Genomic DNA, 15,357 nt, shown 5'->3' with positions numbered 1-15,357 from the left:
CTGACTTGAGGGCCATTGGCGGGGTGGTGGGCTCCAATGCAGGGAGTGCGGGCCAGACACCACCAGAAAGTCGTCCGAACACCTTGTTTGACTCACCGTAGGCTTTGGCGGGGTTGCTTCGCTGTGTTTCGCCCAAATTTGTTGACACGAAAATCGATCTTCGTGTGCCTTCACTCTTTCAACCCTCACCCTTCTCACGCCTAGCACGACCGCTCAATTGGACGACATTATGGATTCCGCGAAGCAGGCCGTCGAGGCCGTCACCGAGGGCGTCAAGAAGGTCGCCCTTAACAAGGACAAGGCGCCAAAGAAGGAGAAGAAGGCCAAGGATGCTGGCGATGCCTCGGCCGGACCCCTCGAGCTCAACCCTCCCCCCGATTTCCTCCAGAAGAGACTCGACCTTTTCGACAAGTTGAAGAAGGAGTACGATGAAGAGCTCGCCAGCAGGCCACGTGAGGCCATCACCATCACCATGCCCGACGGCTCTATCCGTCAGGGCACCAGCTACGAGACGACTCCCGGCGAAATCGCGAAGAGCATCTCCAACAGCCTGTACAAGCGCACCGTCGTCGCAAGACTTGACGGTGACCAGAACCAGTTGTGGGACTTGGATAGACCCCTGGAGAAGAGCTGCAAGTTGGAGTTGGTGAACTTTGACGACGAGCAGGGCAAGCAGGTCTTCTGGCACAGCTCTGCACACATTCTTGGCGAGGCTTGTGAGAGGAGATTCGGATGCTCCCTGTGCATCGGTCCTCCGGTCGATAACGGTTTCTACTACGAGATGGCGCTCCCCGGCGGCGCTTCTGTCCAGGCTAGCGATTGGAAGCCCCTGGAGTCTATTGTGGGATCGATTGTGAAGGAGAAGCAGAAGTTTGAGCGCCTTGAGCTTACCAAGGAGCAGCTGCTGGAGATGTTCAGCTACAACAAGTACAAGCAGCACATCATTAACGACAAGATTCCCGATGGTACCAAGACCACTGTTTACCGCAACGGTCCTTTGATCGATCTTTGCCGTGGACCCCACGTTCCCAGCACCGACCGTATTGAGGCTTTCAGCATCATGAAGAACAGTGCCTCCTACTTCCTCGGTAACCAGGAGAATGACTCTCTGCAGCGAGTCTATGGTGTCAGTTTCCCTAGCAAAAAGGAGCTGGCTGCGCACAAGAAGTGGCTTGAGGAGGCAGCTGCCCGTGATCACCGCAAGTTGGGCCAGGACCAGCAACTCTTCTTCTTCCACGAGCTCTCCCCCGGCAGTGCCATGTGGCTGCCCCATGGTGCGCGTATCTACAACACCCTCCTGGCTTACATCAAGGAGCAATACTTCAAGCGCGACTACCACGAGGTTATCTCCCCCAACATGTACAACGCAGAGCTATGGAAGATCAGTGGTCACTGGGACCACTACAAGGATGACATGTTCGTCCTCGATGTCGACAAGGAGAAGTTCGGCTTGAAGCCCATGAACTGCCCTGGTCACTGCCTCATGTTCGCTCACACCCCCAAGGCGTACCACCAGCTGCCGTGGCGTGTTGCTGACTTTGGAGTCCTTCACCGCAACGAGGCCAGCGGTGCCTTGTCCGGCCTGACCCGTGTGCGCAGATTCCAGCAGGACGACGCTCACATCTTCTGCAGAGAGGATCAAATCAAGTCTGAGATCAGCAACTTGTTTGACTTCCTCAGCGAGATGTACGGCCTGCTGGGTTTCACCTTCAAGCTCCGTCTCTCCACTCGCCCAGACAAATACTTGGGAGAGCTTGAGACATGGAACAGGGCTGAGGGCATGCTGAAGCAGGCACTCGACGAGTTCGCCGCCACAGAAGGCGGTGTGCCATGGACTATCAACGAGGGTGATGGCGCCTTCTACGGTCCCAAGATTGATATCAAGATCCTGGACGTCTTGAACCGTGAGTGGCAGTGCGCCACTATTCAGCTGGACTTCCAGCTTCCTCAGAGCTTTGGTCTTGAATACGTCTCAGCGGAAGTCATCACCAAGCCAAAGGAAGAGGAGGCACCTGCCGCTCCCAAGGCCCCCGAATTCAAGGCAAAGGACCCTCAAGCCGTTATCGACTCGGCTGCCGGCACTGGCGAGGAGGAGAAGGAGAAGAAGCGCGTCATCAAGCCTTTGACGAACGGCTGCCAGCGCCCTGTCATCATCCACCGTGCCATGGCCGGATCCATTGAGAGATTCACAGGTAAGAGTTGCAGATTGTATGTCGCTTGAGCCTCGCTAACATTGATGTCCCAGGTATCCTCATCGAGCACTTTGCCGGAAAGTGGCCCTTCTGGCTCAGCCCTAGGCAAATCATGGTCATCCCTGTTGGCAAGGGCTTCGTCGAATACGCCGAGGAAGTCCAAGCCACCTTCAAGAAGCAGGGCATGTGGGTGTAAGTAGTCTTCCGCTACCCGTTGTGATGTGGAAGAGATTCGCTAACTCGACCTATCTAGTGATGTCGACCTGTCCGGCAACACGCTGCCCAAGAAGATTCGAAGCGCCCAGTTGAGGTACGTACCATGGACTGCGCTCCCGTTTGGGGTGGACGTGACTAACTTGCATAGCCAATACAACTTCATTTTCGTTGTTGGTGACGAGGAGATGAAGAACAAGCAGGTCAACATCCGCTACCGTGATGACACCTCGAGCCAGGACCGCGGCAAGCCCGTTGACGTCGCTGAGGCTGTTGAGAAGATCAAGAAGCTGCGCGAAGAGCGCGGCAGCTATAACCCATTCCCCTCCGTGGTGAAGTCCAAGGAGGACAAGGCATGAACTTGAGAGATGGAGCATGGCTTTTTCATGACAAAATGAATTTTGAAGATGGTGTTTGGGTGGGTGGTGAAACATTTTGAAATTTGTAGCCTAGACTAGAGGCACAAATCGTATCCATGGATGTGCGAAAACAAACAAAATACGGAAAAAATCGAATTCCAAATGATGTCAATGGACGACGATCGAGTGACAATGGAGGCAAATGCGTAAGAAACAGGGTATCATGCGTATTGTATTTTCGCGTGCGCGCTTGGATGTGTATCTCTGTGCTACAGACGTTCGTTTCCTCAGTCTAATAATTGACTGACAGTTCCCGCTCCGTATTGTTCACCTCTGGCCTCGCCTCGTATGATTCTGCGGCGAAAAACTAGCTCATGGCCCCAGTTCGCATTCTCGCTGCGCAGATAGATCTTATTACGAGGACCCCTTTTGTTTCTTTGCTTTTGTGGAACTCGTGTTAAGAGTCCAAATACGTCCCCAGAACTAGGAAGAACAGACTCTTGCCCGCTTTGCTCATTGCGTGACCGCAAACGTTAAGAGACACGCTCTAAGGCTTGGGGATATGGATGCTCTTGCTAGTCATGAGGCATCCGTGAATCACAAACACAAGAGCAATGGGGTGGAATTCCAGTGCAGTTCCCGACAGCCACGTTCCGAGAGGAAGGTCCTGGAGAATCCAACGCTGAGATACCAGGTACGCCATCACAGCGTCAAGACCAAGACTGGTAGGGATGGGGGTGCCCTCGAAGTATTTGCTTTTTCCAGTTGCGTCCTTGGGAAGAGCGGCGACAGTCACGTTGAAGCGAGCGAGGCGAGTGAGGCCGCAGAGGACAAAGAAGGTCAGGCAAAGGTGGTCGATGGGTGTGCGCAAGCCAAGAGCGAATGCCACAGACGCAGGAGCGACGCCGAAAGAGATCTGTGTCATACATTAGCCGGGCGTGTTCCAAGTCAATCCCGCCCGTTGAGATTCCTTCAATCTCTGCCAAGGGTTTTAGGTGTAGATCATCCACCCCGGATATACGGATTTGTCGTCTGAACGTACCAGGTCAGCCAGAGAATCAAGCTCTTGGCCCATCATACCGCTCTTCTTTCTCCACCGCGCAACTTTACCGTCCATGAAGTCGAAGAAAAGGCCGAATGGCAGGAATGAGAGAGCGAGGTACAGCGTGCTAGTGGACGAGGGATCGCCGAGACAGTAGCGCAGAGAGGTGAAGATTGACATGACACCACAAGCTCCTATTCCACAGCAAGTCAGCAGTGCTCTTGTTCTCCAACATCTCAGTATGACCTTGCAGTGCATCCGGTCTCAGAAGACGCTTCTCGCTTGGGACAATGTGCGGGGATATGTCAGACCGTACCATTACAGAGGGTAATTGCATCGGCGAGGTGGAGGGCGCGGATCAAAGAGAAGTGGCCAGGATCGGCCGCGAGAAGGAGATTCTGCTTATCGTGGGCTGCATTGAAAGCGACGCATTAGCTCGGGTCGCATCTAAAGAGGGTAGTGTGTGCAACATACCAGGCTCGGCGAAGCTATCAGCAGCATCTTTGGCTACCTTGCCATTGGTGGCTACGCTGCTTGTCCGTTTCGACATGTTTGGTTGGGTCTTTCCCTGAGGCTAGCTGTGTGAACTGTGAAGACGTCGGAGGAGAGAGACGGTAGATTCTTGTTGATGTAGCCGTTCAATTTCGTAGAATTTTTCCTGGTCCTTTTAGAAATCTCGACAGTGGGCGTTGAAGGAACGAAGCACGAGAGGTGTGGAAGAAGAGAGGTTGAGAGGATTGAGCTAGTTTTTGTACGCAGTTTCGTGGAGTGGGAGGTAGGTGTAGGAAGAAATATGACCGGTGGTGCTGGGCAAGCAAGGTAGAGGTAGGTAGGCATGAGGTAAGTCGGTCACACTCTTCCGCCTCAAAGCCAACTAGGATAGCTGGGGAAGGCACATGCCGTCATAGCCCTGTCGTTCTAGACCTGAAGCCGACTAGCGGGGAAGCTGGTCCAGCTCACGAGGTTCCGTGCACGTGATTTGCACCATGACGAGAAACGTTGCACGGTCCAGGCACCGCCAACAGCCAAGAGATCTTGGCACGGGCACCATATTGGCATATGCCAAAGGGGGCACCTACGCACCTTTCCTTGGGGTAAGCTTCTTTACCCAGCTACCTCCAGGGACAACAATTTCTGGCCGACGCAGTTTTGGCAAGTTTCTTACTTTATAGAAGGTTACTGTCAATGTCGTGCGTGCCACTTCGAGGTCTAAGCTCCATGTATGTAGCCGTGTATTCATTTCGTGTATTACTTACAACGACGAGGCAGATCACTTGTTCATCTGCTATAAAACCCACCTTCGCTTGTTGCGTCGAAGTGGCCACCCAACCCAATTCACCGTGTCCCGTACGTAGTCTTGTCCATGTCCAAGACGTCACGTCTGCTAGGTATTCCGAGGCTGGCAAACCCCTAGTTTGATGCTCGCCAACCAGAGTAGCGTGCCATAGTTTGGGACGTAATACTCCAGTGTAAGGCGAATGGTGTCTTGGCGTGCTTCGCCAGGAAGTTGTAGCAAAGACGCGCAATTTCCATCATCAATTCTGGACGAGCCAGGAAACCATGCCACATGGATGATGGCACTGGGGCTCCCATTCTTCCTCCTGTTTCGTAAATACTATTAAGTTTTATCTCCAGCTGCCGCTCGTAAGAATGACAGAAACGCCACTGATTTCCTTTATCGAACAATGAGGATCGAAAACCCGTCGACCCAGGCGCCACAGGAGCCTGCCACACCGCAAATGGTGTATCCTCTCGGGGGTATCAAAGTATGTCTGTCGGGGTTATCAGCGACAACTGACGATTAAATAGCAACTGCATTTGCCTAGACTTACGTAGATCCACCCTGAGCATTGCCGAATATAGGCGACCGTCTGCCCAAGCTCGTGAGAACCTGGATTGCATCAATCCAGGCACCCGAGCGGACGTAAAAGCCTGAGATGTATTCACCCCGGCGAATGTCTAACGCGCATCTGTTAGTTCATGGGCTTTGCTTGGCCCTGACAGAAAGGACGTACCAAAATCGAACGCGTCGCCACCCGCTTTGCCTCCCCGTTTCCCAAATAATTGTGTTGTGTCATCGTCGTATACGAATTCCATGCCGTCTACAGCGTATCCATGGTAGAAGATAATGCGGGAGAGCACTCGGTTCTGTTTTCCGCCGCTCTCGAAAATGATTTCCTGTGGTTCAGTCCCATCCATGGCTGAGTTGCCCAAAGGCTTGCCTCTGTAGGCTGTCTTGCCGAGCGGACCAGGTGTTAATTTGAATGAAGACTCTTTGGAGCACAGCTTTTTGAAATCATCGATATCCAAGGAACCACCGCCATGCGATTTGACCGACACCCTAAGCCGCCCTTTCCGCTTGTTCTCTGGCAGCTTCTCGCGTAGTTCGCGATCGTTCAAAGTCAGTTGACGTTGTACCGAATTGTTTTCGAGGGGATACTCAATCCATTTTCGGCAGAGATCATCGTCCTCCGCGAATAGCTCGATGAATGCAATTCCAGTCGCCGCCATTACAACCACGTTTCCGCTCTCAACTGGGAAAGCATGGACGCTGTCGTCAGCGTTCATGGGGGGATCGTTTGGCAACCTGAAGCAGGGATGGGCGCGGAAACGTAAGCAATCCAAGCGGTGCCAGCCGCACTCGTCGTCTTGAAGAACCAAGCCCCCCTTGGACTTGGTCCTTGTGCAAAATGCCTCGCGGGTCACGAAGCTGCGATTGAGTGTCAGGTAGTCGCGGAGCATCACACCAGATTCCTGGTGAGGACATCCAAAAAGGTGACCTGTCTCGTGCAGATGGGCACCAATTCCGATGTTCGCTGCCTCCCAAGAGCTGCCAGCCTGGTTGCAGTCGTTGGCGACATAGGTAAGGTCAGTCGGAGTGCAATCCGTAAATGCAGGAACGACTTCTTCGAAACTCGTGGGATAGCTTTGCAGGCAATGGGACCCGAAAATGGCCAAGTGCAGATCGCCTGCATTCCCGCCCAGCGCCGCGTGGCCCCTTACAACATTGGCCTCCTTATCCCATTGCGTGTCGAGCATCAACACGGAAACGTACTGCTTCTGACCACCTAGTGGCCTGAAGTATTGTTTCACCGCCTCGGCAGCTATTTCGTATAGGTCCCCCTTCTTGCTCGCCTTCTCATTCTGTTGTGCCATCTCGAGATCTCGAATTTCGGCGACTGTCTTGTCTGATCTGATGATATGGATCCTGGCCTCGGAGCGTAAGGTTCCGTTCTCTCGATCCCGCTGGTTCGATGTGCCGGCGGTCCATTCCTCCTCAAATCTGAAGACACGACGTCCAAGTTTGTTTCGCCACATTTGCTCAGCTGTAAAGGCTTGCCAAAGGTAGGCGGCCATTCGGAATTTGCGGACTGCCGTTTCCAAATCATTGCCCTCTCGCTCGATCCTTGTAGGTACTGCATCGAAGGTCTCGGAAGAATCCTTGGCAACCACGATAGCGAGCTGCAGAGGAGGTGCATTGTTCGCCGGCAACATGTGTATCGTCAAGTAAGATGCGTGAATCGGATTAGATGACGAGCTGTTGGGTAGCTTTGGACTTGAGAAGTCGAGGCGGATCTTGTTTGGGCCTGGCTGAAGGTAGACGAGGGCCTTGAAATTGGAGTTGCATGCGGGCCAACATGTTGGTGGAAAGTTGTCGTCGAGTCGGGTTACCGAAACTGTGCCATCGAGAGAGTGCTGCGAGGAGTCGCCAATAGTCCCGTGTACGAGTAGAACCTTTTGGTATACCTTGTCAAGTATTAGCAGAGCGCTCGGAGGCTGGAGCTAGAAGTTGGTGGCCGAGGTTGCAGATGTCTGTGGCTGGCCGTCCGAGCGAAGCCGCCGAGATCATGATTGGAGAAGCAAAGGTGACACCACACGGGGCCGCGACCCATGCATATGATTGACTTACCCAGGCATTGTCGGTGATATTTGCAACTCGGGGCGCATATTGGGATACTGGCAACGCCGACTTCCCGCCCACAACAGGAGAACCGAGGCCTGCCATGCCAGAGACGCTGTGTCGGTGGGAATTGGGCACAGGTTGCAGCGGCGGGCGAGCTTGAGGATTGCCCCCACTGGAGTCCTTTACTTGGAGATCGAGAGCAGAATCGGAGGCTTGAGCCATGGATGGTGGGGTCGAGGCACCGCTTGTGGCAGTGGGCGTGGTCATGTTGCTGGCATCGCTAGAAACGTCGGTGTTTGAGCGGTCGGTCTTGAAGCTGGCTTTCGAACGACGCCGAAGTCCTCTGAAGTTGAGAATGGACGGGGCCATTGTGCCTCACAGAGCATGCGATAGCTCAACCGCAAACAAGTGACAGCTTCAGCAGTAGATGTCTTGGCATGTGCAGCGTCCTGGAGGAGCAGATGATGCAAGTTGAAAGAGTCGGGCTCGGGTGCAACGGAGGGAGGAGCAGAGAACTGAATTGGGTTTGTCTTAACGAGCAGAGGTAGATAAGTAGGTTATTGAGGACAGGTGAAATCCCAACGGCAGCAGAACCCGGACGGGGGGAGGGTTCCTCGAAATGGGTCACTGATCAGCGAGTGGTATCTGCAACGAGTGTGTGTTTGGTGCGGGATGGGCGACGTTGGAAAGTAGGCGACGTGGACGGATCCCGCAGGCGTGCGGCTGCGATGAAGAACAATTGACAAGCAGCAGCAGGTGCGAGAAGGTAGAATTGGCAACGCAACAGGAGAGCAAACAAGAAAGGCAGAAGAAAAAAGGGCGCAAGTGGTCTGCAGGGAAAGTATGGGAACAGACCCAGGATGGGATGAGAGAGAGGACGGGATGAGAGATGGGATGATGGGGGGGAAGCTTGGGAAGGAACTCTGGAGGTGACCAAAAAAAGTTGTCCAACAATTGGAAGTGTGCAAGTGTGCAATACCGGTATCCGTACTGCGTACCTATGCAATGTCCAAGGTCCGGACGCTTGCTCCAGAAGGAGTGAGGTGTGGTCCAGTTGGTGTCCACATCTACGTCCACACTTCACGTCTCACGGCCCGGCTTGACAAGCGTATCCGTAGTCTTGATGCTGTCTCCATTTGAGAGCCGATAGATGCAGCTAGACATGGAGCGAAATCCAGATTTACGCGTCCAAAGAGGGACAGCAAATGGATAATGGATGCGCTGTAGGCAGGTACACTAGCATAGTACGAACGGGTGCGCAAATTGAGGTGCAGCACAACGGCAAGACCCCATGTCAAGATTTGCGTGTGGATTCGTACATTTGCATAAGAGGCCTGTTAACACGCCAGGTAGACATGCTGGTCGGCAGATAACCGGCAGCAAGTTCGTCGATGACGTTGCTGTGTTTCGAGAGTGGGAAACATGAGTACGAATTGAGATTGCGACCGGGGGTTTGGTTGACCAGGAAAACGGAGTGAGAAAAAACGAGACTGGGCAGGGAAATGGGCTTCAGCGACCTGGCCTCGAAACTGCGAGATAACGAACATTGAACCTCTCATTGACAGATCAGCGTACTCTGTACCTACGCGCTTGAGGTCCAGCTAGTAGCCACCTAGCTGATTTAATGAAGGTACCTAAATATCTACCTTATCCGCAGATAGCCATTGCCATTTCTCCTTGCTGATCCCGCTCAAATCCATGTGTCTTCCTTCATGTCGTTCTCGATGTCCGCACGAAGTATGGGTACAGCTGTCGCATCGCATTCAAGTTTCTCACATCCACATTGATAAAGACCCAGCCAACGGAAGTGGGGGCGACTTCCAATGAGATTTGTATTTAGAGACTAGCGTCATGGTCTTCGTCAACACCACGCAAACAAGTGCGGCTAGCAAGAAACCAATAGTACCTACAGCCTACATGGAGGGTAAGGTACCGACGGTATTAGGTGTCTGTTTTTTTACACCAGGTTCCCGAACCTGAGGGTGGCTGATTAGGTATCTGTAGGCTCAAGGCTGTGGCTGTGCCAGGCCCGGTACCTAAGGTACCTTTCCACCTTACAGTACCTATCAGCCAAGGATGATGACAAGGCAGCCAGCCAGGCTCGGGCGGCAAGGACCGGGGATTGAGGCGTGGGCGCCGAACCGATGGATCCACCTGTCGAAATGGAAAGGTGTGATCGAGATGAGGTTCGGTCACCACCACTCAACACTCACCACTCACCACCATCGGCTTCGCGACATGCTGCCCACCTCTAGGCTCTAGCACGCAAGCACAAGCACGGCAAGGTACGGATGGGCGGCCACTGGAAGCTAACGTATCCAAATCTTATCTTGGCTCGGTGGTCGATCCCTTGTTCGACTAAGTTGGACTTATAACACGACTTTCCTCGATCCGTACCTTGGGTGCTTGGCAGCTCTTTTCCCTAATAACAGGATACAGCGTTTGGATCTATATCTCGGTGGCCGCATGTCCGTTGCCCGCCGACGGATATGGCACTCCAGAACTTGCGTGTCGCCCTTTATAACTGTTCCATCGACCTTCCTTGTTTGCAGACGTTATCGCCTAGCAGCGGTAAGCTGAACACTGATTGCTTCTGCAGTCCTAGCAAGTACATATAGCTCCGATCTGTATCCGCGAGAGTTCCTTTTCCCTTTATTGCATCCCAATTCGGTTGGAACGACGGCAAAGATCAACGGTTGTGGTTGGTGGTGGCTTCGGGTACCTGACAATACCTACCCACTAGCCGTGCCGATTGCCATTGACTGTCGATTCCGGCTCACAAAGCCCACAAGCCCACTGTGTGGCCCATTGGTTTTATTTTTGGCCAAAGTAGGCAGCGCGGGAGGGGGGGGCGGAGGGAGAGGGAGAGGGAGCTGTGCCATGTCATTTATTTCCCCAGTACTAAGAAACCGGTTGAGAGTCTCTTCTGTTTGTCTGGGATATCTTGGTAGTGTCCCCCTGTCAGGCGCATGCTGCAGCTAGACTGCTTCCTCCCTGCACCATTCTGCACGTCTGCATAGTCGTATCGCCCAAGGGACAATAGGATCCGGATGGGCACTTTCCCATCCATGGAATCCTCATGCAGTACCTCTCACAACTGGTAGGTATTCAATTGCTTGCGACGACTATCCGTTTATCCATACTCTACCCTCGATGCTGCATGATAATCACATGCAATTAGGAAGTGTCCTCATTTGGTATATATTCGCATAGAGAGGTCCGATTATCCGTCTTATTCGTAGAATGACAGAGTAATTACGTATCCGTCCTGGATCAAGGAGTACACAATCCTCGATCTCCAATTATCTCCACCAACTGGAAGGAATACCGTACGGAATCAGGTCCGTCAGGCATTCGTATTCTCAAGATCGGCAGACGGCGTGCTGCCGCATGGGCATTCTGCTAACTGACCCTGCGAGCATGAAAAAGTAATATGCGTTTGTGGTCGCCAACCGCAGCATTCACCAACGACGATGATGCCCTTGACCATGGATACCATCACGAACGACTTTTTTCCTGGATGCTTTCTACAGGTAGGCTACGAGTATCAAAGGTGCCGAGTGATTGAACATTATGTTGGCTGATGGCTGATGTGGATCCAGACATCACTCTAGGTCGGAGAGAAGGAAACGCTGGTGAGCTGAGACTGGCCTCTGGCGGTTGCTTCTCAGTGACATCCAACTCACCCTCCAAGGCTTGCCCATTTTCACGCCGCGAGGGGCGCTCGTCGGTCCCTCGAGGCTCGAACAACCAACCACGCATGTCTCAAGTCGGTGTCGTAAATTGGGTGGCAGGGAGAGATTGACGAGCCTCTGCATAGGTTGCAGAGTGAACTCACTTCGCTAGCTTGCGCGTGGGTAGGCGCCCAAAGAGCGAATAGCATCGACAGGGGTCTTAATTGATTTTTCCTTCTAGCCCCTGGACTCCGAGAGCACTCGGGAAATGACCATCTACTTTGACCACGGGCACCTTACAGATGAGGTAGAGGATGCCCTCTTCGGCACATGGACACCTCTTTTGCATGTCCTGCCCGCACGTATGATTGGTAGATGAGTGCCCTGCCAACGGTATCTAAAAGGAATCTCATGGGCTGGAATGCTGAACAGAGTCATGCCTACACAAGATCTGGAACGCATCGACGTTTCCAGTGACATCCATTCCAATGGCCACGGCTTGCGGATACTCACCAACACAGTAAACCGAATCTCAAGTCTTCTGTAGTGTTCGTGACCGGGACGGATCAACAAGAGACGGACTAAGTTCTTGTAAGAAGTATGGCGCATGCTTGCAGTCTCATTCAGTCAAGCGTTTGACGGTGATGGCGCACTACTCCATACATGACCAATGCGTCAGAAAAGGTTGCAGCACACCGGCATTGAGACGAGCTTTTCGAGGAGCCAGAAAAAGCGAGCATCAGTCCGGTTGGCGACATTTTCGACAAGCTTCAAGGTACGAGAAGCATGAGGTCGGCAACGAGGACGAAAGATTCTTTGGTCCCGCCCTCGCCTCAGTTGCCGTGACAAGTGCAAGTAAGATGAGCAAACCCGCTGTTGGGGAAGCTGGGATCCGTTTTTGGTAAGGCGTTTCTGATCCGTGCCGTCGCTTCTGCCCGGGCCTCGACGAGGGTTACCTTAGTTGCTTGGGAAGTCTCAGAAATGCAGTATGTGAGTACCTAGAGCATGGCCTCCCCATCTGAAGGAGCCTACACCTCACTCCGGCCGGCTGGTCTTAGGAACGGATAGTGGAGGTTATCGGCACTCAGCTTGACGGGGGTCGGCTCTTGCCAAATGTGCACCATCAACAGCCTTTCCCTTGCCTGAAGATCAAGATCGAATGCAAATATCCAGAGTAAGATAGGGATGAAATACCTCCCCCATAAGGTGCCTGACCTGACCTTACCTTGAGGTACCTTACCTGAGGTGAGAATAGGAACGGGCAGGTCCGGGCGAGCTCACGAAACAGGATAGCGGGTAGTACCTTCCAGAGCAAAAGTCGGGTGATGGCAGGTAAGGTAAAGATAGAGCCTAAGGTAGAGAGGGGTGTTTGGCGCTTCAGGTCGTTTCCTCGTCAATGGGACGGGAAACCTGCCCGGGCTGAGGAGCAGACTCAGAGGGGCCCAGCGGCAGGTGGCCCACGAGTCTGGTCGGGTCCAGTGGGCTGTAGGCGAATTTTGCTTCCCGTCTGGGTCCTCCATCCGCTGAGACTGGGCCACTCACTGCGCTACGTTTGCCAGCTGACCCGGTGGAAACACCACTCAATCCGAACTTTCCTCTTTCTCCCCGTTCAGCCAGGTTCTTTCGTTGTCATTCTCCTCCATCGCAAAATCTCGCAACGCAGTGTATGACTTTGATTTGGGATAACTTCCTGCTCCTTACCTCCGATTCCATCTTGAAACCACACATATACACCCCTTTCTCTCTCTGCTGTTGAATACACTCCGTCCTCCCACGCATTCCAGAAGAACAATCCAACCCCTCATCCACCATTCCTTTGACCGTTGGTTGCTACGGGCTTCTCAAGGTCTCATCCCCCCCCCCTCTCTCCAAGGTCAACGATCGGGCCTTTGGACTGGACTCCCGTCACCCAGTATCCTCCTTTCCCCCGCTTTCACTATAGCAGGCGGCAACCGACGGCTACGACGCTTCACTTTCCTACTCTCTGCACTCGGATCGCCTTGGCTAGAGAAGAGCCTGTGCATATCCAGCAACAGCATCAACATAATCCACGGGATACTGCATGCCCTACCTCCAAGTCATGTCTTCTGTGTGGAAGCAACAACCTGAAGAGGTGGCGGACAAGGTCTTGAAAAGGGTGGAAGTGAGCAAGGTATGTCGACAAAGGGCCGTAGCCAAGGCCGCAACGCACCTCACAAAGCAATACGTCGCTGATCCTGACAATCTTACAGATAGCACGAAGACTACAGAACCGACTCGCGCTCGCTCAATTCAAAACCAAGCATGGCTGGGAAGACCTGACACTTGATACCATCGAACCAAAGTATGAGGAGGAACTGCGACGGAAGCGTTTAGCCGAGGGAGACCTCTTGTCCGACTCCTCTTCGAGCGCCTCCGACCTTCCATATCCCACAAGAGCCCTCATGAGCTCTCCTCTGAAAGCTCCCCTCTTTTCCGACGCCATCGGCTCCAGCAACGGGAGCACCGGCCATCGCAAGCGCACCTATATGGCATCTTTCGATTGTCCATCGTCTAGCCCAAGCAAACGCTATCGCTCTTCCCCTACTCCCATCAAGTCGCTGCACGGTCATACTTCATGGAAAGAGAGTCATCAGCTAGCGCAGTCGTCTCCGATTAAGCCCAGAAGACAGCAACACTTCACCACATCCACTGGGCCCGATGTCTCGTTCTTTCAGGGGGCTCGAAGACTAGCAGACGACCTGGTATCGCCAAACTTTGCGGCAGCCTCGGATGACGAAGACGATCTATTGCCCGTGCAGTCATTCAGGACCACAAATATTCGGTCTTCGCCCCCTACAACACCACCAATGCGCAATCGAGTCTTGCCCAACCGCCGTACTAGAGACCAAGGCGCCAACGGTGAACCCGTCAAATCCGGTCAAGAAGGCGCCGACCTTCTGCTGTACCTGGCTGCCTCTCCGTCACCCGCCGTCCCATCTACCAAGACAAGGATGGAGCCTCCTTCGACGCCTCCTTCCAAGGTCAGCCGAGACATGACTTTACCTTCTTCACACATGACCACCCCAGGTGGCGGCAACATGTTCCCCAACACGCCCGGACAAGGCTTCGACTTTGCAGATTTTGTCAACATCACGCCGAGTCCTGCTCAAAAAGCATGGAAGACACCCGTCGCACTCTCCTCGGCGAGGACTCCCGTCAGTCTGGCTAGGAGACGATTGACATTTGATGAGCCCCTGGCTTGATCAGAGATGCCCTGCAGACGCGTCTCGTGGCTCTCTCGTCGTCATTATCACCAACACTATACATTTGAATGATACCAAACGCTGGCCATGATGGCCGGCACAACCTATGCAAAAAGCGGAGATGTTACCCCGTCTCTTTCCGCAATTACTTTCACGAGGGACGAGAATAGCTTCATTGTGAGCAACACCGCCATTATTTCGACAAGGAGACGGTACTACGAAAATATTTCTTTTGAGCCATTGATATTCATTTCACGCGTGGGGCCACGGAAGGAACCAGAGGCGTTGAGAGCGCCAAATCGGATTGAGTGCGAGGCAATTGTTTGTTCCCGGCTCAGCAAATGCTTCACATGTAGAAGCTTGTTTTTTCTGTGTCTTTTTGACCAATTCTTTTTGTCACTTCATCGTTTGGCTAGGAATGGATCCAAAAGGGCCCCAGTTGGGTCTCGAGGTCCGTGTGGCATTCAACGCGTCTTGGGATGCGACGCGTTGAAAGCTTGGAAGAGTTGCGCGTAAGACACGCGTAGGTCGCGTCTCGATTTTAATGGACAAGCAGCCAATCAAAACGTATTTCAGCCCCATAATGGCGAGTTCTCCTTGATCACGCGTGCCCGTGTAACGTCAGACGGTCTACAGAGTAGTAATGCACACAACCTGCATCCAAACTTTCGACATCGGTCGGGTCTCTAAGCAAGGTAGCGAAGTGATTACGTGCGGTTCATGCTGGTTTGAAGGTGAAAGACTTGACA

General features: G+C 53.2%; 4 protein-coding genes across 4 annotated transcripts; 2 read left to right on the top strand and 2 right to left on the bottom strand.

Moving 5' to 3' along the window:
* Nucleotides 1–229: 229 nt before the first annotated feature.
* BDZ83DRAFT_719661 (threonyl-tRNA synthetase) lies at nucleotides 230–2,764 on the top strand (the record flags this gene model as incomplete). Its single annotated transcript, XM_060512199.1, has 4 exons — nucleotides 230–2,192; nucleotides 2,246–2,384; nucleotides 2,446–2,502; nucleotides 2,557–2,764. The coding sequence occupies 4 exons, from the start codon at nucleotides 230–232 to the stop codon at nucleotides 2,762–2,764; spliced, it is 2,367 nt and encodes a 788-aa protein (XP_060364775.1).
* Nucleotides 2,765–3,311: 547 nt separating this feature from the next.
* On the bottom strand, nucleotides 3,312–4,356 carry BDZ83DRAFT_577911 (CDP-diacylglycerol-serine O-phosphatidyltransferase; the record flags this gene model as incomplete). The annotated part of the gene is made up of 4 exons (XM_060505072.1): nucleotides 3,312–3,680; nucleotides 3,807–4,000; nucleotides 4,123–4,218; nucleotides 4,281–4,356. 4 exons carry the CDS (start codon nucleotides 4,354–4,356, stop codon nucleotides 3,312–3,314), a joined length of 735 nt encoding a protein of 244 aa, XP_060364774.1.
* A 1,125-nt stretch (nucleotides 4,357–5,481) lies between these two features.
* On the bottom strand, nucleotides 5,482–8,079 carry BDZ83DRAFT_577893 (metallopeptidase; the record flags this gene model as incomplete). The annotated part of the gene is made up of 4 exons (XM_060505067.1): nucleotides 5,482–5,578; nucleotides 5,639–5,765; nucleotides 5,843–7,553; nucleotides 7,717–8,079. 4 exons carry the CDS (start codon nucleotides 8,077–8,079, stop codon nucleotides 5,482–5,484), a joined length of 2,298 nt encoding a protein of 765 aa, XP_060364773.1.
* A 5,385-nt stretch (nucleotides 8,080–13,464) lies between these two features.
* BDZ83DRAFT_752297 (uncharacterized protein) lies at nucleotides 13,465–14,608 on the top strand (the record flags this gene model as incomplete). Its single annotated transcript, XM_060514178.1, has 2 exons — nucleotides 13,465–13,536; nucleotides 13,616–14,608. 2 exons carry the CDS (start codon nucleotides 13,465–13,467, stop codon nucleotides 14,606–14,608), a joined length of 1,065 nt encoding a protein of 354 aa, XP_060364772.1.
* Nucleotides 14,609–15,357: the final 749 nt, after the last annotated feature.

The sequence above is a fragment of the Colletotrichum acutatum genome (genome assembly GCF_030867785.1).
Source record: "Colletotrichum acutatum strain CBS 112980 chromosome Unknown BDZ83scaffold_48, whole genome shotgun sequence".
NCBI lineage: Eukaryota > Fungi > Ascomycota > Sordariomycetes > Glomerellales > Glomerellaceae > Colletotrichum > Colletotrichum acutatum.
This window is presented reverse-complemented; position numbering and strand designations above follow the sequence as displayed.